This window comes from Ursus americanus, chromosome 31, assembly GCF_024610735.1.
Source record: "Ursus americanus isolate L20-20 chromosome 31, mUrsAme1.1.p, whole genome shotgun sequence".
Classification (NCBI taxonomy): domain Eukaryota; kingdom Metazoa; phylum Chordata; class Mammalia; order Carnivora; family Ursidae; genus Ursus; species Ursus americanus.
In genome coordinates, this window is record NC_142157.1 from 19,742,535 (window position 1) to 19,767,186 (window position 24,652).

Below are 24,652 nucleotides of genomic sequence, written 5' to 3' on the forward strand. Positions count from 1 at the left end.
CAGACAGACCAAAGAGTACCAGTGTGCCAAACCCAGAGGGGAGGAAGCCATCTTGAAAGTGACCCTCCAGTTCCAGCTATACCTCATGGAGCCTTAAGGATTAGAAACAACCTGCCTCACTGATTCCTTTCTGAATTACTGATCCACAAAGCTGAGAGCAAAATGAAACATTTATAGGCTACTACCCTTTAGGGTAGTTCGTTCTGCAGCAAACCCTAATGTAACACGTAGCCTATATGGTAGCAAGGTTGCCTATGAATGTTCATCAATAAGAAACACACACACACACACACAAAAGAATTGTTTGGATTTAAATACATGTTCATATTTTAAAACTACATACTTGGTTTTATACATGACTTTTAAAAATCACTTGAATTAAAGTCTGAATAAAAAAAACCAATGTGGCCAATTTAGTTCTCTTTTCCCAGAGCAATGTAATTGATCAAATTAATCATTTACTAGTATTTATTTGAAGTGCTCATTTTAGCCTTATCTACAAAATCAACCATTTTCTGGAAAAGGAAATGAAAACCAATGAAGAAATGTAGACGGATATGTCAGTTTCCGGGGTTTAAAATTCTACCCCCCCCCTCACCGCCCACAGTTCTGCACAATGACACGTTGAGAAATTTTTATGACAAGATTGGCTGTGGCGTTTAGTATGGGGGCAAAACGGTTGAGGGGACTGAGATCTGGATATGTGTACAGAGAAGTTGGAAAAAATGTTCTGGCTATTTTACATTTACGCTGGTGCATGAAAAGAACATTTCCTCTCTGTCATCAATGCCAATATATTACTTTCCTACTAAGGTGAAACCTGTGGGGAATGGGCCGTGTCACAGCAGACAGATCACTTACCACAGTGAGCCTCGTCAGACCTGTCGGAGCAGTCCGGCTTATAGTCACAGACAAGGTGGGAAGCAACACACTTCTTGTCGTGGCACAAAAAATCAGTGGCTTCTGGGCAACTCTCAGAAGTCTCTCCCACTGGGGAAAAAAATAAAAATAAAAACAACATCATTTTTATAAAATTTCATTAAATTTGAGTCTTCTTTTTAATGGTTTTCTAGATACAACAGTTAAGTAAGTTACTGATTTTAATAGCTGTCCAAGGCAGACTTCTAGACACCTCCCGGCTCTCAGTCCCACACCCAATTTTTCAGCGAGTTATATAGACTGTGCTTTCAAAATCATCCATTCCCTAAATCCAACATTTCAATCCAGGCACTAAAAATGATTTGCTTTGGGTTCCAGCTTAGTTTTCTAGTCTCATTTTCTGCAACTCTCCTCGTAAGCACCTGCAGTTAAACTATCGTGTATCCTACACCCCGAAGGGCTTGCGAATAGGTCACCTGCTCTTCATCTTTCCATGTGTGTATATACTCACTTCCTCTACTTACACTGACCATTCCCTCTCATGCTCCTGGCGGGCTGCTCAACCCCAAGACTCAAGGAAACAGCTTCCCTCTCCCCTTGCATTGCCTTTTCTTTGTCAACCAAGCCCCAGGTTGGGTACTCCATGCTTCATGCCACCTAAGAACCCTTCTATTCCTACGTTAAATGTTTACCACCCCACAGAAGAGCTGTAATACAGACTCCAAGCTGTGACTATAAAGCTTCCCTTAGAAGCAGGAGTTTGGGATGTGTTTTCTTAGGCAAAACACAGTCCCTAATCCATAGTTTGTGCTTAATCAATTCTGGGTATCATAACTGAAGGCATAATGGTTTCATCTAAAAGGAGCTTAGGAATGAACATAGGATTTTCAAAGCAATTCACACGTTTTACTTGAAGTATAATGAACACACAGTGTTATATTAGTTTCAGGTGTACAATACAAAGACTCACCAATTCTATACATTATTCAGTGGTCAGGTAAGTGTATTCTTAATCCCACTTTTCTCTTGCACCCATTCCCTCCTACCCCCTTCCTCTCTGGTAACCATTAGTTTGTTTTCTGTATTTAAGAGTCTGTTTTTTTGTCCCTTTTTTTCTTTGCTTTCTTAAATTCCACATATGAGTGAAATAATATGGTATTTCTCTTTCTCTGACTGACTTATTTCACTTAGCACTATACCCTCTAGGTCCATCCACGTTGTTGCAAATGGCTGAAAAATATTCCAGTGTGTGTGTGTGTGTGTGTGTGTGTGTGTGTGTACGTATATATAACACCATATCTTTATATATAAGGTATGGGTATATATAGGGTATCCATCTATGAATGGATGCTTCAATTGCTTCAATATCTTGACTATTGTAAATAAGGCAGCAATAAACATAAGGGTGAATATATCTTTTTGAATTAGCGTTTTCATTTGCTTTGGATAAATATCCAGTAGTGGAATTACTGGATCATATGATAATTCTACTTTTAATTTTTTTAGGAACCTCTACGCTGTTTTCTACCATGGCTATACCAGTCTTCATTCCCACCAACAGTGCATGAGGGTTCTGTTTCTACACATTCTTGCCAATAGTTGCTGTTTGTGTGTGTGTGTGTGTGTGTGTGTGTGTGTTGTTTTTATTTTTTGCCATTCTGACACGTATACAGTGATATCACATTGTTTCAATTTGCACTTCCCTGATGGTTAGTAATGCTGAACACCTTTTCATGTAACCTCATGCCATGCATATGTCTTCTTTGGAAAAAAATGTCTATGTGTCCTCTGTCCATTTTTTTAAATGTGAGTGTTTTTTTGGTATTGAGTTATAGAAGTTCTTCATATATTTTGGAATATTAACCCCTTACCAGATATATCATTTGAAAATATCTTCTCCCATTAAGTAGATTGCTTTTTTTGTCTTGTTGATGGTTTCCTATGCTTTGCAAAAGCTTTTTATTTGGTTTAGTCCCAACAGTTTAATTTTGTTTTTGTTTCTCTTGAATGAGGAGACATATCTGGAAAAATGTTTCTATGGCTGATGCCAAAGAAATTACTGCCTATGTTTTCTTCCAGTAGTTTGATAGTTTCAGGTCTCATAGTTAGGTCTTTAATCCATTTTGAGTTTATTTTCATGTATGGTGTAAGAAAGTGGTCCAGTTTCTTTCTTTTCCATGTAGTTGTCCAGTTTTCCCCAATATCATTTGTTGAAAAGACTGTTTTTCCCCGTTGTATATTCTTGCCTCCTCTGTAGTGGGTGACAATATAAGTGTTGGTTTATTTCTAGATTCTCTATTATGTTCTATTGATCGCTATGACTATTTTTGTGCCTTTTACCATACTGTTGTGAATACTACAGCTTTGTAGTGTATCTTGAAATCTGAGATTGTGATACCTCCAGATTTGTTCTTTTTCAAGACTGCTTCAGTTACTTAAGGTATTTTGGGGTTCCATACAAATTTTAGGGATATCTGTTCTAGTTCTGTGAAAACTGTCATTTGTATTTTGATAAGAATTGCATTATATCTGTAGATTGCTTTGAGTTGTATGGCCACTTAAATAATTTTCACAGGTAAATTCTACCAAACATTTAAAGAATTAATATCAATTCTTCTCAAACTATTCCAAAAAATAAAAGGGGAAGAAAAGTTTCCAAATTCATTCTATAAGGCCAGATTTACCAATTCTGAAACCAGATAAAGACAATACCAACCCCCCCCCCAAAAAAACAAACAAACAACAACAAAAAAAAACTATAGGCCTATCTCTAATGGACATAGATATAAAAATCTTCAACAAAATATTAGCAAACTGAATCCAGCAACACATGAAAAGAATCATTCACCATAATCAAGTGGCATTTATTCCTGGGATGCAAGGGTGGTTCATTATTCATAAATCAATCACCATGACACAGCAGATTAACAAGAGAAAGGACAAAAACCATATGATCATCTCAAGAGATGCAGAAAAAACATCTGACAAAGTACAACATCCATTCATGATAAAAAACTATCAACAAAGTAGGTTCAGAGGGAATATATCCCTCAACATAATAAAGGCCATATATGAAAAATTCACAGCTAATATTATCTTCAAGGAAGAAAAACAGAGCTTTTCATCTAAGATCAGGACAAGGATGTCCCCTCTCACTACTTTTATTCAAGGTAGTACTGAAAGCTCTAATCACAGCAATCAGACAAGAAAAGGAAAAAAAAGGCATCCAGATTGGTAAGGAAGTAAAACTTTTACTATTTGCAGATGACATGATACTATATATAAAAAACACTAAAGACTCCACCAGAAAACTGCTAGAACTAATAAATGAATTCAGTAGAGTCACAAGATGCAAAATTAATACACAGAAATTTCTGCTTTTTCTATACACTAATAAGAAAGTATCAGGAAGAGAAATTAAGAAAACAATCCATTTTCATTTGTATCCAAAATAATAAAATACCTAGGAAGAAACTTAACCAAGGAGCTGAAAGACCTATACCCTGAAAACTCTAAAACAATGATGGAAGAAACTGAAGATGATATAAAAAAAATGGAAATATATTCCATTCCCATGGATTGGAAAAACCAATATTGTTAAAAGTCCATATTACCCAAAATAATCTATAGTGATTTACATATTTGAATATCATTTTAAATCATAGGAAGTCCAATGACAATATTTCATACCTTCACAGAGATGTACATTAAAGGTACCAAACTCCTTCTATCTAGTTCAACAAATTAAATAAAGCTCACAATTCCTTTGTTACATAGATTATTATAGGTTCAGAGCTGGTGTGCCTGAGGTGAGGGTAACTTACTCAAAGTTAGGTAGTATTTCTGTGAAGAAACATAGTAAATCTCTATGGATTTGATAAAAATGCAAGTTTTAACTTGTATAATTTCCAGAAAAATTTACGAGTAAAATATAGTATAAATAGGAAGAATGAAAAGAAGGTATCTAAGAAAATGGCAAATCATTTTAACTATGGGCATCAGCAAGGAGAAAAAAAAAAGGTCATGTTCATTGAGTAGTTTAGAATCTTTGCCACATAATTTTTAATTAACACTAGTGAGAATTTATAGTTAACCCCAGAGCAGTATGCGGACATTATTTAGTATGCAGTTCTGTGCATTGGGGATTATTTTATTTCTCCATGCCACGGGCTGCGGAGCCATATGTAATTACTCCACAGAGGAAATGTGTTTTGACTTTAAATCATTCATTCTTTAGTTTTTAAAAATGACTAAAATAGACTACATCTCTAAATGAGGCTTATTTCCTTAACAATATGGACCAGCAATAACATGAAAAGAAATCAAGTCACTGCTTTGAATTGCAGTAAAGCAAGCAATGACGAAAATTTCTATAGCCCAGGCATCGCACCAAGAAAAAAGGAAAGAGTCTACAATTGTAAGAAAAGTAGATCTTCTTTCAGACAAGAATGTAGTCAGTCAGACAGCTGTTACCAAAAACATTGTGGTAAACAGAAAAGGCAGATTATGTTAGTGGGGATGTCTTACACGTATTTGGCCACTTTCAATTTCTTAATTCAGTCAAAACGATAAAAGCAGTGCCTACTAACCTGGTTGACAAGTATGTGGAATGAATGATAATCTCACATATTCCACAGTTAATGATATAAGAATGGAAAGAACACTGGTGCTCATAATAGAGAGTTGACGATAATGTGGCTGGTAGAATAGGGCATTAAAAAAAAAACTAGACTGAATATTTATGTTAGGAAAAAAAAAAGCTGGGGCAACTGGGTGGCTCAGTCAGTTAAGCATCTAACTCTTGATTTTGGCTCAGGTCATGATCTCAGGCTTGTGAGATGGAGCCCTGCATGGGACTCCATGCTGAGCATGGACTATACTTAAGATTTTCTCTCTCCCTCTCCCCTACCCCACCTCCTTCTCAAAAAAAAAAAAAAAAAAAAAAAAAAATTTTGAGAGTCTTAAAGACCTAAAACTAAATTGGATAAATGGAAAAATCCTACAAAGAAGAAAAGATTTATAAAATAATGCAGCTAAAATATTTAATACAATAAAAGCCTGATGCATATGTAAGACTAATCCTCTGTGGACTTGAACAGCCTGTCACCAACCTGAAAGTGACTCCAATTTAGAACTGGCTTTATTCTGGTTTGAAACAGAATTGACAATCAAGATGCTCTTGCCCCTTTAAATTTCTATTTGGATTAAAATAGTTTTATATACAGGGTTCATTATACAGAACTAGATATAATCGTTCCGTAGATTGTATTTGCGGGCAAACATTGAGTTTTATCACCATCTTCAAGTGATGATATTCAGTATGCTCTGCGATTTCAGATAGAAAACTTCACATGGGCATATATTTCTAAGCACCTTCATTTCTTGTATAGAATATACTAATCACATGTAAGACATAATGGGCATATTCCCTGCCTTTGAAGACCATGCTATTTAGCTGGTAATGCCATGTCTTCTTAGGTGAGTCTCTGCTCTGACAGTTTCTCGGGTTTACCTTGTTTTTGATGACTTTTCCTATTTGGAGAGCACTGGTCAAGTATTTTGTAGGATGTCTTTCTACTGGAATTTGGGTTTTTTTTTCTTTTTTTTTGTTATTGTTGTGATTGTTTTGTTTGTTTTCCCATCATGATTAGATAGAATTAATGGTTTGGGGGAAGAAAGACTACAGAAGTGTTATCTTCATCACGTAGTGACAAGAGTACGAACTATTAACGAGACGTGGTAGTGTCCACGTTGACCTTGTTCACATGGCTGGTGTGGTGCACGTACTACAGTGATTCTCCACCGTAAGGTCCCTTTTGTATCCGTTTCCACACTCCATTCTTTGAAAGGAGATCACTGGGTGCAGGCCACATCTATGGTGATCGACACTCCCCTCCTTCAGGGCAGGGGAATCTACATAAATTACCTGGAATTCTTATATGTGGGAAATTTATCTCTTCTCTCTCATTTACTTATTTATGCAGTAAATATTTATATCAGTATGGACTCAAGAGTATTTTATAATTTGAGTTATAATACAATGCAACTTTATTTCATGGCTCAAAATGTTCCGACTTTGGCCAAGAGGAGCTCTTTCAATACTCCTGGGTCCCTTTGACATACCCCATCAATGTAGGCTTTTCTTTTTACACACTACCTTATTTTCTAGCACTAAAAGTTGCTTCTGGCTCATCTAGTAGGTTTCCTGACCCAGTCCTAAAATCAGGCATCAGTGGTTTCTGTAAGAATCCCTAGTCCCCTTTTTCTTTTTTTTAAAGATTTTATTTATTTATTTGAGAGAGAGAGCAAGAGAGAGTAGAGCAAGAGGGAGGGGCAGAGAGAGAAGCAGGCTCCCCTCCTGAGCAGGGAGCCCAGTGCAGGATGTGGGGCTTGATCCCGGGACCCTGGGATCATGACCTGAGCTGAAGGCAGACGCTTAACCAACTGAGCCACCCAGGCACACTGCCCTGGTTCCTTTTATTGGAAAATGTTATCAGAAGCCAAGCTCTGGGTACTAGGTTGCTTCCTGTCACTTAAGCATCATTGTTTCTTAGCTATAATGACTTGAAAAGTCATGCCATTTTTCAGTTATAAAAAATGATCAGAATTATCTCTTCAACTAGTGTCTTTCCCTCAGTCTCTCTTCTCTACCTCTGAAGCTCCTATTAGAAAACTGTTGAATTTACTCTTCTGATCCTCAGTGTCTTAATCTCTGTTCCTTTTTCCCCCCTCTTTACTGTGCTGTATTCTGGTGAGTAAGCTCATATATATATATATATATTTTTTTTAAGATTTATTTATTTATTTACTCATTCATTCATTCATTCAGAACATACACAAGTTGGGGGAGGGGCAGAGGAAAAGAATCTTGAAGCGGACTCCCCACTGAGAGGAGAGCCCAGCTGGGACTGATCTCAGGACCCAGGAGATCGTGACCTGAGGCGAAACCAAGAGTATGAGCCTTAAAAGAATGAACCACCCAGGTACCCTAAACTCATAAATTTGATGATTTAACTCTTCAGTTCTGTCTCTAATCATCTTATTTCATTTTTTCCTTGATATTTATGTTGTTATAATTTTATTCATTTCTAGAAGTTTAATTTAATTATTTTTACTTAGCATCCTGCCTATTCTTTTTCTCAAATGCTTTCCTTTTTTTCTGTATCATAATCCCACTAGCAGATGGCCCCAACAACATAAATTTACACCGGCTTCTGCGCTACCCTTGAAATTTCAGTGGTTCTAAAAATTGTAATATTAATTTGTTGTTTGGAGTTGCCATTCTTACATCATATATTATCCTATATGTGGTGTGGCACAATTTTATGGTTTTGGTTTCATGATGGTAGCTCCTGTTTTATTTGTTTTTTCCAAGTCCCTAGACACATAACAAATATCTCTGAGGCTTTCCTGGAAAGGACCAGACTTTATGCAAGGGTTTCATGCCTAGCTCTCTTGTTCTCCTACAGGATTAAAAGATCCAGTCCCCAGGTACTATAATTAATGTCCAGGTCCCCAAATCCTTTAGGCCACTGGGAAGTTAGTTTCCACCTGTGATCTAGGTTTTGAATTCCTTCTTATAATCCTAGAACTGGTAGATTTTCTTCTCTTTTTGTTTCAAATTTCAGTTTAGAGTACTAATTTGTGCTTTTCAAAATATTTTTATATGTTTTAGTGAGTGGAAAGCATATCCCATGATATAATTTTGTCATTTCTTCTGTAGTCTACATTTCAATATAAATTTAATATTTAAAAACTGTTAATGTTTTAGATCCTGTATTCTAAAAATAATCCCCAGAAAGTCCCATAAAACATTTTCTCCAAATAATGTTCTTTATTTAACATAACATTATGCTACTTGCATTTCATCCAATGGTAGATCTATGCTTTAAAAAAAAATCCCTGAAATTGGCACATACGACTTTTTGTATCTTGTGTTCACATAAAGGTAAACATGTATCAGCATCTGAGGGCATCCACTGAGACAGAAACATTAAGATATATTTGTAGTGGCTGGGAGAGGGAACTTTTCCAAAAATATGGTTTCTTTTTACTTGTTAATATGTGGATTCTCCTTGTCATTTGTCTGTTTTAACATGTTGATAAATTATCTTTGGATAGTTTTTATGGAAGGTATGTTTCAACAGTTTTATCATTCTAAGTAAGTTTACCTGTAGTGAGAATTTTCAGTGCTAAACAGTAAATATTGATTGCTAATGGGCAGTCCAAATATGAGGACCAACATAATGATTTGAACCCCCATTCTTATCGAGGCTCTGTGACCTTAGGTAAGCCATTTAATATTAATCTCTAAAAGAGAATACTGAAAATCAGTCTCTCATACAAAGCACTAAATGTTCACATCTAGTGATGTCATCAACTTAGAATCTTGTATTCATTCATCCTAGAAACACTGAGCCACTGTCAGACGACATGCTGGATAGTTCTTACCTTCAAAGAATTTATAACCTGGTGATAAAAATTTATTAGTAAAACAGTATGTGTAGCACTATAACTGAAGATATTTATGTGTTGCTGTCAGAGGGCAATACGAAGTAGCCCTAGCTTACAGTGTTGCATTAATAAATATTTAATTCAGTTATTTAGCTGATGGCCTTTCAAGATGTCCATCATCTCAGCTAGTCATTTAACCAATTAGAAATGTAGACCGGACCACGTGACTGAGACAAAACAGTTCCTTCATGAATTTCCTTTCTAAAACTCCTTTCTTCTCAGTTTCCTTAACAAGTAAGTTTGGCAACATTTTGAAAATACGGAAGGTTCAGATCTATTTGAAGGAAGAGCAACATATGGTGTAAAAAAGAAAAAGGCCATTTTGGAAAAAGATCATGCACCCCAAATCTTCCTTCGCAGATGAACTGTTTATTTCACTTGAGCGCTCTCTTGCTCTGGAAATGCGATCGGGGGCAAGTTTACAATGAAAGGAGATCTCAACACTGCTGACAACTTAATATCGCATGACCGGTATTTTCAAACATCCGGGAATTAGCAATACCTTTCATAGTTTCTATTCAGCAGGAGTATTTAAATCTATCTTTTGTTAGAAAAATTGCTAGGTTTTAAGAAGGTCAATGCACCTATCTGACAATTCTTAGCAAGACATCTGAAAATGTAACCTCAGTGATCTCCATGATGGCAAAGTTCAGCTTGTGTTGAAATTATCAGAAATGTTATCAGAGTTAGTGGACCACGTCTTGGCATACAGCAAGAGTTTCGGAACATACAAAAAAAAAAATGAGATTCACCTGGTGATGCGTAAAGTCAAGGTGCACGCTAAATGGAAAATCTCCTAAAGACTGATAGTTTCATGTTTTTACACAAAATGGTGACTTTATAAAACTGTTTCTAGGTCTGCTTGAAAGAAAATGATATATCCTAACCTCTCTTTTCAGACACGAGACTCAGATTTTTATTTTAGATCTGGACATATGTTAAATATCCAGTTTTCTTTATGGGTTCTTCATATTCTTTAAGAACAATAGACTGCCGGACCCTAGGCAATAGATCAAATCAGTGACGTAAAGGTTTAGACAGAAAAACATTAGTAGAATGCCTGAGAAGGAGAAATAATAAGGAAATAAAACACCACCACCACCACAACTCAGAATATGATACTTTTATGCATGAACGCTTTCAGTGGCTTAGTGATTCAGAAGTCCTCACCCATTCCCACCTCTTTTCTATTCTTCATAGACCACAAACAGAACCCTTGTTCAGGTATCTGAGGAGTTCCTGATTACCATTTTGAAAGAAGTATCCACCCTTTCTATTCTGGACTTCACTGTTGCCTCTGATATGCTGAAAATGCCTTCTTTTTTGAAACCCTCTGTTCCTTTAGCTCCTTGGCTAAAGGAATCACATTCCTGGTACTTTGCCATTTCTTCACCCTCCTTCTCGTCTTGGCTCCTTTTTCAGGCCAAGCCTTTTATTTTATTTTTATTAATTTTTTATTAATTTAATCACATGTGCGCACATGTGAGTGGGGGGAAGGGCAGAAGGAGAGAGAGAATCTTAAGCAGGCTCCATGCCCAGCAAGGAGCCAGACACAGGGCTGGATCTTGCGACCCTGAGAACATGACCTGAGCTGAAGTCGAGAGTCGAATACTTAACTGACTGAGCAACCCAGGCTCCCCTGGCCCAGCCTTTTAAGTGCCTAGCAGAATAAACTGTGATCCTGTTTTATTTCCCTCTGCCTTCCTCGGGCATCATGGTTTTATCTGCACCTGGGGGCCTGATGATCTGCTATCTACATCCCAATCTGTACTTTTTTCCTGAATTTAGAAATTTACAATATATTTGTCGTTGGATTTCTCTACAGCCTATGAGACACACTAAACATGACAAAAAATGCACACACTTTCTTCTTTCGCCTACTACTTTATCTTCCCCACCTTCTTGCATCACTTCTAAACCTCAGAATGCCTATGTGTGGTCCACAGATGCACACCTTTTTCACCTATTTCTTGCCTTTATTCATATTTCTATGCTCTCATCCCAGAACCGTTACCAAAAAATGACCCTGATTTTCTTAAGTTTGGAAACATTGATTTCTGGGACATGAACTAAAAAAAAAAATGTTAGCAGTTAATTACATCTATTATTGATCTCTCTTGGTCTTACGGTAGATTAGGTGGGCTCTACCAATGACTAATAATTTATGCAATACAAAACAATCCCATGTAAGAAAATACATGGTCTTCCTAAAAATATAAGGCTCTAGAACCTCTCTGATTTTGGTAACATTCATGGGCTTTAATGAAGAATAAGAGATTCTAAAATGCCAAACAATCTAATTCAGACTTTTTAATTAGCCCATCTTGTCTATTATTTATGTAGTAAGGTTACTGCAGGACACTATTATATAATTTTCAATTTATGTGCAAATTTCTGGGTCACACAATGATCAAGTTATGCTTTTGTGCACAAAATGAATACAAACAAGTCTAATCACAGTAAATATTATCTTTGACCCTTTCCATTGAACTCTCTCATATTTGTAAGATGTATAAAATTTTATTCTGCACTGTATTGTCAATACACTATTTCAATCAGCTCTTTAGAATTTAATGGGAGTACTATTGACCGAAGATGATTATTAAAACTGAGACTCAATAAAAAACCATTTAGAGCTACTTTGTAATTGTAAACAAATAATTTACAAAAAAAAAGAAAATTTTAAATATTTTTTAACAAAACCTTAAAATCTCCCTGAATAAAATCTGTAACAACTGTGTGATTTGGTTAAATTAGTGTATCTGTTTGAGGCTCAGATTCCTTCTATGACAAATGGAGATACTGCAGTTCCTATACGAACGTGTGTGTGAACATGAGATGAGACGGTGTATACAAAGTTTTCAGTATATGCTTGACATTTTAGTAAATGTTCTATTACTGCTAGTTTTTCCATTTTTTTCTGGGTTCTTGACTGCTTGCCCTCTCAAAACTTTATTTTATGTATAAAATGTGTTCTTCTAAGATTTAGCTAAGATAAACTATATAAAGCTGGTAAAACTGTCCTCGATTTATGGATGCTAGAAGTCCTAATTCATTCATCCTAGGCCAGCATTCTTCCTACAACAACACATTGCTTTGTGAAAACATTAATAATGTTTTATATTATCATTTACTTTCTAAACAGAGTTAGAAAATGAAACCAGTATTAACAGATGATATTGACTGTTGATTTACAATGGGCTGGGATCACTTTGCAAGGATTAAATCAAGACATTTTCACAATAATTCAATTGTATAGAAGAGGCACAGAGAGGTTAGCTAACTTGCCCCAGGTCACACAGCTAAGAAAGAGTAGAGTTAAAATTCAAACTCAGGTAATGATCTGAAAGCCTATCATGTTATATAATATCAAAGATAATTGTTTTTCCAATCAAAACAATAAAATTCTTTTCTTTGAGAGAATTAATTAAGAGAATATAATTAAAGTGCGTGTTCTATGCTTTTAAGGAAATTTGAAAAATGGTAAAATATTTAATGTTTTCTTGGAACACAACATGAAACTTTTAGACTAGAAACACCTAACTGGATTCACTACCAAACTCAACACAGTATTTAAACTGCTTAATATGTTTCATAAGTTATTTTAAAGAGAAGCTCACCAAAGAGTACATTATTTCCTAAAGAATAAGATTGACATCTTGGGAAAAGATGTACATTTTAAATGGCTAACTTTCAAAAATGATATTATAATTTTTCATAATATATGCTATAGAACATCCCAAAACACCTTTGTGTTAATACTGTATTTCACATTTTTAAATATTATGGACAGAAAATCAGTTTTTGATTAGCATTTTTGGCAGTATGAGATTTTGGTCACCTTATTAAGACCATCAGAGAGGGAATATCTACATGTGTAGTACAATACTGAAATGTTTTTAAATGCAAGAGGCTTCAAAGCCAGAAATGGAATGGATTCAGCCAACTGGGAATTTCTGTTGAAATCTGGAGATAACTTCATTGGCTTAGGGCCGACCCAGGGCACAGGATGTATGGGAGGCTCCCGCACAAAACTGGGACCAGCAGGCTTATACCTGCTGCATAGAGCAAATGAGAAACCTGCTTCAGTGGTAGATGGGTATATCTCCATATACACAGATATGAATACGGATGTGTGAGCATGTATGTGTGTGTGTGTGTGTGTGTGTATTTGTATTCACATGAATCTAAAATGTATATGGCATAACAAAAGGCTAACGAAAAGCCAAGACGCTCCCACAAAATCAAGAGACTATATACTCTAGATACCAACACTTATGTACACATTAAAATAAGTTGGATGGTGTAGAATGACAAAGGAGTAGACTAATAGACCACTGAAACATAAAACACCTTGTCTGAGCCTCATGTGTTTAGAAATTTGATTTTTGACAGACCTGACATGCAGACTGGAAGGAAAAGAATGGGTAAAACATGTCCCCAATCTTCAGGCTGAGCTACAGGGATATCAGAGAGTACATAAAGATTTTACAATGGGGATAAAGGAATATAGTTTTAAGGGAATCGATTTTTAGATCTCCATTTCTAAATGTGATGCTTTCTAAAACTGATCTGTTTGAGAATGCCCCAGTGATCATTCTGGTTCTCCTTTGTGCGCTTTGTTTTACAAGCGTAGTCCACACTTTATAAAAGACAGACCTTTGCATCTTTCCTCTATTTGACATTCAGAAACATATATGGCCAGGTTGTGACAGGAGAGACGTGCTATTTCTAGTGCATTTAATGACTCACAGTTTCTATTCCCTATTTTCAAAAAAAAAAAAAAATGACTCGTCTAGATGGTATTTCATGAGATTGAAATACAACAAAAGGAGCATGAAACCACTTACCATACAATATTCTTTACTACCAATGCATACATAACTAAAGCTATTTTTTGAAACTTAGGAAAACTGAAGTACAGATGTAAATAGGTTTGATATTTACAAGCGCTCATCAAAGTTGTCTTTGGAAGTTTGATACAAATTAGCACTGCTCACAGTGAACACTTAGGAAGTAGACACATCCATAGACAAATGGCAGTCCTCAGCGTGCTCTTTGTAGCTACAAGTGAGATGGTCAGTTCATCACCTCAGAAAACGGATTCTCTCTAATAAAATGAATAAATACGATGGCCGAAGCTTGATGAATAAATATGATGGCCGAAGCCACTGTTCAATAGATTGTGTCACAAATTATGGTAGATTTAAAAAAAAAAAATCTATGCCTTAGAGCAAACAAACCTATGGTACTACTGAGAAGAGGACAAAAGGCCAATAAGCACATGAAAAGATGCTTGCCATCATAAATGCAAATTAGAGAAATGCAAGTCAAAACCAAAATGAGATACTACCTCATACCCATTAGGATGACTACTATTAAAAAAATAAAACACTCAGAAAATAACAAGTTTTGGCGAGAATATGGAGAAATCGGAATGCTGATGTACGGCTGGTAAGAATGTAAAATGGCACAGGGACCATGAGGAACAGAATGTGTCCTCAAAAAACTAAAATATAATTACCATATGAGCCAGCAAGTCCACTTTTGGACATATACCTATAAGAACTGAAATCAAGGACTCACACAGGTATTTATACACCCATATTCTTATTATTCAGCCTCAAAAAGGAAGGGAATTCTGACATATGCTACAACAAGGATGAACTTCCTAAGCTAAGTGAAGTAAGCAAACCACAAGTAAGTCTGGTTCCACCTAGATGAGGCACTTAGAGAAGTCAAATTCATAGAAACAGGAAGTAGAATGGTGGTTGCCAGGGGCCAGACGGAGGGGGAAATGGGGAGCTCGTGCTTAGCTGGTATAGAGTTCCAGTTTTACAAGATGAGTACTTCTTGGATGGATGCCAGTGATGGTAGAACAATGTAAATATCTTAATGTCATTAAACTGTATACTGAAACATGATTAAAGTGGTAAATTTTATGTTCTATTTTATCACAATTTAAAAAAACTTAAAAAGAAAAAAAAAATTTTGCTGATTGTCTACTAAGTGCTAGGCGCTGTGCTAGGAGCCGGTGTTATGGCAAAGCCTGACTTCATCTTCAACTTCAATTTGGAAACATTTTTCCTGAAGAACAAGTGTTGGATGCCAAAAGTTGCCTTGATTTGCATGGACTGTGGGATATTATCATTAAAATGGAAAACAGTATTGTGGATATTAAACTTGCATATATTTTAAAGAAATATGTGAGGAATGTGGGATAAATTCGTATTCTGCAAGTATTACATTTACAAGTGGAATGGGGATGCGTTTTTGCACATTTACATGAATTTTTAAAAAAGACAGGCTTGTTATAATGAAAAGTAAGTCTGATTTAACCTGCTAGCTTGACAATGAGAACTGTGTTTGCCAACCAGTACACATGGCAGACATTTTCAAATCAGTAAGTGAACTAAGTTTGCCTCTCCAAAGGTTAGACAAAAATATGTCTGAATCATGTCTGAATAAGTTAAAATCACACTCACTTATTTTATCAAAAAATAACTGACAAAGCTATATTAAAATTCTTTATGTTTCCAAGTTTCCACATCTTTAGGAGTACACTGAGTTAAACAAGGAGCTTCGAAATGGAAGCGTAAAAAGGTTTATTAGTGGCGATTCTCTAAGTCTTGATAGGTAAATAATTCTTGGATACTGTTCCTAGAAACTGAGAGAATGAATGATTCTACCACCTGTGTTGTAGTAAATAATTTCCTAAGTCGGGTGGTTTCTAATTTGTTGCTTTCAAAAATCTGAGAAGTGACTTAATTTTCCGAAACTGGGTCAAAAAATAAGTTCTAATCATACTGTAGGTTTTACTTTACAACCTATTTTGACATGTAATCCAGTTCAAACACTTGAGAGACAATGCTATGAGAAAATGCCAGTCTTTTTTTGTTTTTAAAGATTTTATTTATTTATTTGACAGAGATGGAGACAGCCAGCGAGAGAGGGAACACAGGCAGGGGGAGCGGGAGAGGAAGAAGCAGGCTCATAGCGGAGGAGCCTGATGGGGGGCTCGATCCCAGATCGCCGGGATCACGCCCTGAGCCGAAGGCAGACGCTTAACCGCTGTGCCACCCAGGCGCCCCGAGAAAACTCCAGTCTTAACAATTATCACAATCTTATCTGAACGAGGTTCCTTAGCATTTAATTCTCTAAAAGCAAAAATTAGAAATAGGATTTTTTTTAAAGATTTTATTTATTTATCTGAGAGAGAGAGAGCACAAGAGAGCACAAGCAGGTGGAGGGGAAGAGGGAGAGAGAGAAGCAGGCTCCCCGCTGAGCAGGGAGCCCACCGCAGGGCTTGATCCTAGTACCCAGAGACCATGACCTAGGCCAAAGGCAGACACTTAACTGACTGAGCCACCCAGGCGCCCCTGAATCAAATTATTTTTTGAGTCAAGGAATAATCATCCATGACTGCATAAAACAACTGATGAAATTACTGAGTCAGGATTCCGTGCATAGTAAAGAACCTCAAAACCACACAGCTAAAAAAGAAGTCGACAAAAATGCATATGATTTTATAGTGCAACTCTACTGATATCAAGGACAAAAAACGGAACAGGTTAAGTAACATTATTTAGTACAATCAATTGCACCACAACTAAAAATGAATTCCAGAGGCTGATTATCATAAAAGCAGGACAGTGATGTCCTCCAGCAGAAAAGTGCACATAAAAATTTTCCAATGTACAGATAATGCACTTAATTTGTGTACAGTAATTTGGGGGATCATTTTATTCTAATATTAAACTGAAAATGTAATTTAAGATACTGTTTTATATGTGTAATAAGGGCTGCACGTTAGAAGTACCTAAAGCTTGAAAAATTATGGATGCCTGAGCCCCACACCCAGAAATAACAGTTTAATTGGTCTGGAAGGAGGCCTGGGTAGAAATATTGCTTTAAGCTCCCCCAGAGATTTTAGTGTGTAGCCAGGGTTGACTGCCACGATCACTGATGCATTTCACAAAAGGAAGTAAAATTATTGCAACAAAAAAAGAAAGGAAAAGGAAGGATGAGAGAGAGAGAAAGAAAGCAGGACAAGGGAGAGACAGACAGAATGACAGACAGACAGACAGAAAGAGAAGGGAAGGGAAACAAATGCTTGCCTTTTCAGAAAAACACATTTGTCATAGTAGACTATGTCTAACATTAGGATCAGAACCAGTAAAGAAAAAGGTTATGACATGAGGCAGGGAGTGGGCTGATTTCTGGAAATGGGCTTTCCGGGATCCCGGAAGACTGGAGATTCTGAATTTTTCAGATCATGTCAGTGATTACTGAGGCTACGGCTGACCTTTTATAGAAAGACTCCACATGCCTCACTGTGCATATGCTCTCGTGGTCTCTGGAAGATATCCCATAGCTTCTTGGGAAAGTGCACCCAATGCCCCCAAAAAAGCGGTCTTCCACTCGACTTCATTTCAATGAGCTTACAGTATTTAATATATACTGAGATAACATTCGATCACTGACTCAACTCATAAAAATATATCTAGGCATAAAACACCTCTTGCTAAAGATGATCTCTAGATATATTAACAGTAACAGATCAATTAGTGAATAAAATGATGAACTTCTTCATATTTTCATTTCTTTTTGGTTTTCTTTCTTTTTAGCTTTCATACCCATTTAGCTTTCGTAGAGATTAGAAGAACCTTTAATACTTTGGACTATGCTTATATTTAAAGCAATTAAGAAAATGAAAGCATCACCCTGCCAAATGAATTCCTATGAGTCCTTGATAATCAGGATAATCACCTAATTCCACATTGTAGTTTCCACCAGAGTAAGACAATTAAGAGAATTCTAATTAACCACTAAGAAATAAACAACTGAAATGAAACTAGGGTGTTCCCCCAGTGCAAAGCACAACAAATTAAAAAATAAAATAGCAGATCACAATACTAGGAAAGTAAAATGACCAGAATGTTGTAAAGAAAACAACAACACGCTATGGTGAATTGTAGGGAACTTGGGGAAAAGGAACGACAAAAAATACAAAGCATAATTAAAGTTACACAGAATCTCTATGGTGATGAAGTATGGTGCAAGGACATTTAAATATAAGCACTAAAATTAAAGACGAAAAACAGAAAAACATGAAGAACATTTTTAATCTCAGAGTGTTTCTTAAACTTAATGACAAAAGCAAACCTATAAAGTAAAACCTTCATTAAATTAAATGAAATTAAATTGAACATAATTAAATTAAGTGAAATGTTCTCGGTGAAAGTACTATAAACAATATGAAAAGACAATGAAAAGCAAGAAAAACATATTTAGAATATATCTTATAAAAGAGGGTTTATATAGTTAGTGAAGAAAGAGCAGGTCCAAATCAACATAAGAAAGCAAACAACTCAATAGAAATCTTTGGCAAGGAAACAAGTGGGCAATTCTCAAAAGAAGAAATGTGAATGTGAATAAGGAGCACACTGGTTAAAAAAGATTTAACCCCATTACTAATTGTATATATAAATTAAAGCACTATATCAATTCACCTACTAAATTAGGAAAAATCTACTAGTCAAATTATGGAAAAGGGAAGTAGTCTTGATGGAAAAGGTGGGGGTTTAAAAAAGGGTTAAGGGAATATTATGGAGATGGGGGGAAAGGGGGTGAAGGATATGCCCAAGGATTGAGAGCAAGCAGTAGGCACCCTTAGCAAGAGAGCACGTGGAGAAATAGAGCAAAGAACAGGGTGCTCTGAAGAAGGGTTTGACAATATACCTTTATTTATTTTTTAATTTTAGATTATTTGAGAGAGTGAGCATGTGAGCATGAGCAGGGAGAGGGGCGGGGGGGGGGGAGAGAGAGAGAAATCCTCAAGCAAACTCCCCACTGAGCACGAAGCCTGTCGCAGGGCTCAATCCCATGATGAGATCATGACATGAGCCGAAATCGAGTTGGATGCTTGACCATCTAGACGCCCAGACAATATATCCGATAATATCCCTTTAAAGTCATAATTCTGTATGCTCTCAGGCTGAGAAATTGCCTAGCAGGAAATTGTGGTAGGCTATTAGTTCTCTAAACAAAATATGCACTACCTTCCTCTTCCTTAGTTTTGAATAAACACATGTCCTGGATTTCTTTACAGTTTGAACATGCAACAAAAATTTGGCTACTTAGTTATAAGTGAAATTGATGTGCAATGGTTTTAAGGAAATCTTTTAAAGGACAGTTATTAGTATATGCTCTTTGCCTCTTTCTCCACCTTATTTTTTTTTTCCCTGCCAGCTGGTAGGTAGACATAATGACTAGAGCTAAAGCACCCATCTTGAACTGTCGTCTCTCCCACAATTTTTCATGCACCCTCCCCCCTTGCCCTACTCCTACTGCATATTCTAGGTCAGTTCATTGCTAAAAAGCAATGCCTATGCCATTAGACTAGCCATCTATTGAAATAGTCAATTTATTTGTGTACTCTACTTCAATACTTATTTATAGGAAGTATTGTACTAATATTTGTTGAATGAATGATATAACATCCTACGAATACATTGTCAATGTGCCCAAAGTGGACTTGTTTACCTCACTCCCTTTATCTGATGATTCCTTCCCATCCATACAGTCACGAAGCTTGGTTGTCATTAGGCTTATGTGTACAATATGTCCCTGCCATCAGACTACAGTTCTGATAAAGGTCATTTGACCCAAAATCACGCAGAGTCCCCTACCAGAGAATTTAGAAATATAACTAATGAGTTTCTGCAACAGTGTTGTTAGGGCTGTTAAATTGTGACTATAGTCCTGTTTTCTGCCTATGCATGGTGAAGCAGAGAAAGCTGGTTCCACAGGGTGAGGGAGTGAAATGGATGTGCAGAGATGCAGTTAAGAGACAAGAGGCACAGAAAAAGCATGGCTCAAGTTCCCTCTTCAGTCTTGGTTTTCAAATCTTCCTGAAGCTGGACTGTGTTCCTGATCTTGGGTTTCCTGAGATGCCTCTATCCTTAAATAAACTCCCTTTGTGTTTAATGCTATTGGCAATTAAACTAGACCTAATTAACCTAGAGACTTCCCAGAAATTATCATGAGAATGTATAAAGACCAAAAGACCAAAAAGTAAACTAGTGGAAAGAAATCCAAACCACATTTGGTTTCTTTTGCTGAGCTCCTTCCTGACCTTTGAGTCAACAATTTGAAACTTTGTATTTCCCAGATCTGCCGAGGCAACTTTCCAGATAATTTGTGTGACTTATTTTGCTCAAATCCTTCAAGAACCCATTCTGTATTAAATATCTTTATTCCCTCCTTAAAAGAAATCATGCATGTTCTGGGTCTAGTTTGACCTTGGCACCCACTAATGTCTAGTAGACACCTTTCTCTTTCTACTGTCTTGATTATTTCACAGGCAATGCATGTTTCTGTAGAACAATGAAGACTGTATGCAACTGACCACTGGGGGAATTAGGCCAATACAACACAGAAGTAGTGCTGATTCCTATATGATTTTCTTCACTACAATAATATCTTGTGCCACCAAGGAAGAAAACCAACCCAGCTGAGCCAGAGAGCCAAGAAAATGCAGGGCTGTTCAGCATATGCATTACCTAGTGTTCATATGCTCTCTTTGTAAGTGCTTATTACTGTATAGTTATTTCAGTCTTTGGGCACTTTCCCCTTGTCTCCATGATTAAACAGCCTTACACATTTTTTAAACCACCCTTCCACCAAGATTTCTTGCTTCTCAACTCACCCACCTTTTTACGTAAAGTAATACATTTACTGAAAAGTTCCTCTATTAGGATTTTAAAATGTTTTATACCGTGCTAGTATTCTTTATTATGGTTGTTATTATTTGTATAAGTAGTATTTAACTTAGTTACCTATGCTTAGAGTGGCTTGCCCCCACCCTATCTTCCCACAAGCCCTTTCCATGTGTGGTTATTCAAAATATGAGGTTTTTCAGAAACTCATATATGCCTCGGTGTATACGTGTATGTGTGTTCCATCAAACATAATCGACAAGGAAGTTTGTTTCTAGCCTCGGATTAATATTTGTACATGTATACATACATGCAAATTTTATTAAAACCTAGTTCTTTATGTTTGATCCAATTGATATAAATTTCTTGAACTTCACATCTATTTATTTAAAGTACACCTGTAGCTTACATATATTATATATATATATATATGTGTACTAATGTTTCAGGACTGAAGAACATATCTTTCAACTGTGTAATGGGAAATTAAAAAAATAACATTAATGTAAAATGGAAGTCTTGTTGATATGAATATCAATTTGAATAGAAAATAATTAAAACATAGTTCATAAAAACCGAGGTGCCATATTGTCACAAGTACTCTGTGCAACGATCTTACCGACCAAGGTATTAAGTGTGGAAATGTTCACTGTAATTAAAACAAAAATTCTAATTAGAAACTATATGAACCGAGGATAATGTTAGCATTCAGATTTACAGTAGCCTTCATTTGAACTGAGGGGTATTTCAAAGGCATTTAAACCTTATTGAATGTATGCTTGAGTAATCACTTTTCCTTAATATTATGAAGTCATATCATTGTGCTTGGATTATAATCAAGAATAATCACATCAATTATAATATTTAGTTTGTCATTGTGATATGATTATAATTATAGCTTTATATATGGACCTTTGACACTGGAACACTAATCTTATCAATTATATTGAAAGATACAGTAATCTGACATTTTCTCAGTATGTAAGAAATGATCTCAATATAACGTTAAAGTAATTAGATCTATCCACGGCTTTGATTTTTTAATTTAGAATAGCTGATTATAGATATAATAACCTCAATTCCATAGTCCTATTTTTTAAAAATATGGGCATGGGACCAAGAACAAGAATCGATGCCCTGATTTTACAAGAAGCAAATAACTTGGCTCTAAGGCTTATTGAAGAACAATGTTGTTGGTTGACCGTGACAGTGAAGCCTCTCTCCTGAGGCCTGTCTCAAATCAATTCAAGCAATAAAGCAAAGTGAAGACTATAGTTGGCAATAACTGAAAGCAGAGGGTTGATACCACGAGGGCTCTCCACCTCCTAGTTCTGAATTTTGTGTAGTGTCACCTTTTCTCTCCTGACCCCTTTCCCCACAAGGCTAGAGGCAGGGCTGTTGAAAGCACTTTCTTAACATATTTAGAATATTATCTTTTACATCTTCAGTTTGAAAAAAAAAAAAAACCTGCAAAGGATTGACAGCTTGGGTTGTGGTTCCTTCTTGTTCATTAATTAAGCAACCACAATCCGCATGCGGTAACCTCAAAGTCAACAAATGTATCCACTTCGAGAGTTACAATGCTGGACAACCAATGTCAAATACAACCCTACACATGGATAGTAGAATCCTATAATAGCTCTAGCTGTAAAAATATTCCCTCTGTAATATAGGATATTGCATGGTGTGTTAGGTAGGACCAAGTAGACTATGACGCATAATAAATAAACCCACAATCTCAAAAGCCCCACTTCTTGAGGGCCGCTTACTATACACATCTAAAATAATTTGGCAGAGGGACTTTTCTCTATCAATTCAGATGACCAGGCAGATACAGAAACAACATCTGGAAAAATAAGGCCTCTTCCACAGCATTGGAAGGGAGACCGGGAGGGTTGTCTACCAGCATGTAAATGCTTCAATCTGGAAGTGACGTGTCACTTCCTCAGAGCACACTGGCCACATCTTTTCACATGGATCCACGTACCCAAAAGGGGTCTGGGACCCACAGAAAGAAATGACGAGCACTGGGTGTTATATGCAACTAATGAATTGTTGACCACTACATCAAAAACTAATGATGTCGGCTAACTGATAGAAAGAAAGAAAGAAAGAAAGAAAGAAAGAAAGAAAGAAAGAAAGAAAGAAAGAAAGAAAGAAAGAAAGAAAGAAAGAAAGAAAGAAAGAAAGAAAGAAAGAAAGAAAGAAAGAAAGAAAGAAAGAAAGAAAGAAAGAAAGAAAGAAAGAAAGAAAGAAAGAAAGAAAGAAAGAAAGAAAGAAAGAAAGAAAGAAAGAAAGAAAGAAAGAAAGAAAAGAAAAGAAAGAAAGAAAGAAAGAAAAGAAAGAAAGAAAGAAAGAAAGAGAAAGAAAGAAAGAAAGAAAGAAAGAAAGAAAGAAAGAAAGAAAGAAAATGGATATTTTGCAAAGAGTAAATAATCTCTACAACAAACAATGATAGGTTTAAAAAATTGTAGTATTTGTTTATAGGTCAGTGAACTGAGATCACCACTATATTGATGAAGAATCAAAATTTTTGAATCAATAAAAATCAGTTACCTTTCTTTGACTAAAAAGTCAAGCGTATTCATCATGATTTTAGTACTATTCCATGTTTTCATGGCTAACAATGGCTAAGGTTCTACGCTGTTAAGCATCCATAAGGAAATCAACCTGGCTGGTATTAGTTATCGTAACCTCTGGGTACCTCAATTTTCTGGAGTTTTACTGAGGATTAAATTAAATACGATGGGATGATTGTGATGATGTTCATATGTTTAGCATTTATTGAGTAGTTAATGTGTTTCTGTTCAGACCTCTGGGCATATGTTAATTTGTTAAATCCTCACAATTACCTAAATAGAGAGTAGGTCTGATTTTTATTGCCATAAAGAAATGGAGGCAACAGAGTTGATAAGCTGATTCAAGGTCACATGGCAAGTAAGTGGCAGTGATAGAATTTAAACCTAGGGAGATCGACTCCGGTCAGCCTGTTTAACTCCTGTGCTGTGAGAAGATCCCCAGTACAGAGCAGGCATTTCTGATCACAAAGTTCTGAATGATGACACCCATCGCTATCCCCCTACTCTTTTTTCTTCTGCTTCATCCATCAATGTGAGTTCCCTCTGATAAATCCGCCTGGCTGGTCCTGAGGAACTCTTCACTGAGATGTTTGCATGGTCACCTCTTATTTCATTTAAGGCTCTGCTCAAGAGACTGTTTCTTACCACTCTAATGAAGGTAATAATTCTCCATCCCTTTCTCCCTGTATCATTCATAGCATCTATTACCACATGACACAATATTACATATTACTTTATTATCTGCATCTGCCACCAGAATGTAACTCAATGAAGGCAGAAACTTGCTCTGATCTGAATTTTCACACATATACCAAGATTTGAGTAAACGGTTTCTATTAATCTACCTGGCCGTCCGTCCGTCCGTCCTTCCATCCATCCATCCATATCCCCATTCATTCTTTATCCATCCTTACACTGTACAAAGCTACAAATCATCTAGCCATTAGTTACTAAAAATAA

At 36.2% G+C, this 24,652-nt stretch overlaps 1 protein-coding gene across 4 annotated transcripts in view; it reads right to left on the reverse strand.

The window, feature by feature from the left end:
• The window catches only part of LOC123785611 (MAM and LDL-receptor class A domain-containing protein 1), a 660,266-nt gene that overhangs the window by 228,214 nt on the left and 407,400 nt on the right, over positions 1 to 24,652 (reverse strand). For all 4 annotated transcript variants that reach the window (XM_087857640.1, XM_087857642.1, XM_087857641.1 and 1 more), the window contains one exon: positions 862 to 990. In XM_087857640.1, coding sequence (XP_087713766.1) covers positions 862 to 990 — 129 coding nt within the window. The remainder of the gene's footprint in view (positions 1 to 861; positions 991 to 24,652) is intronic.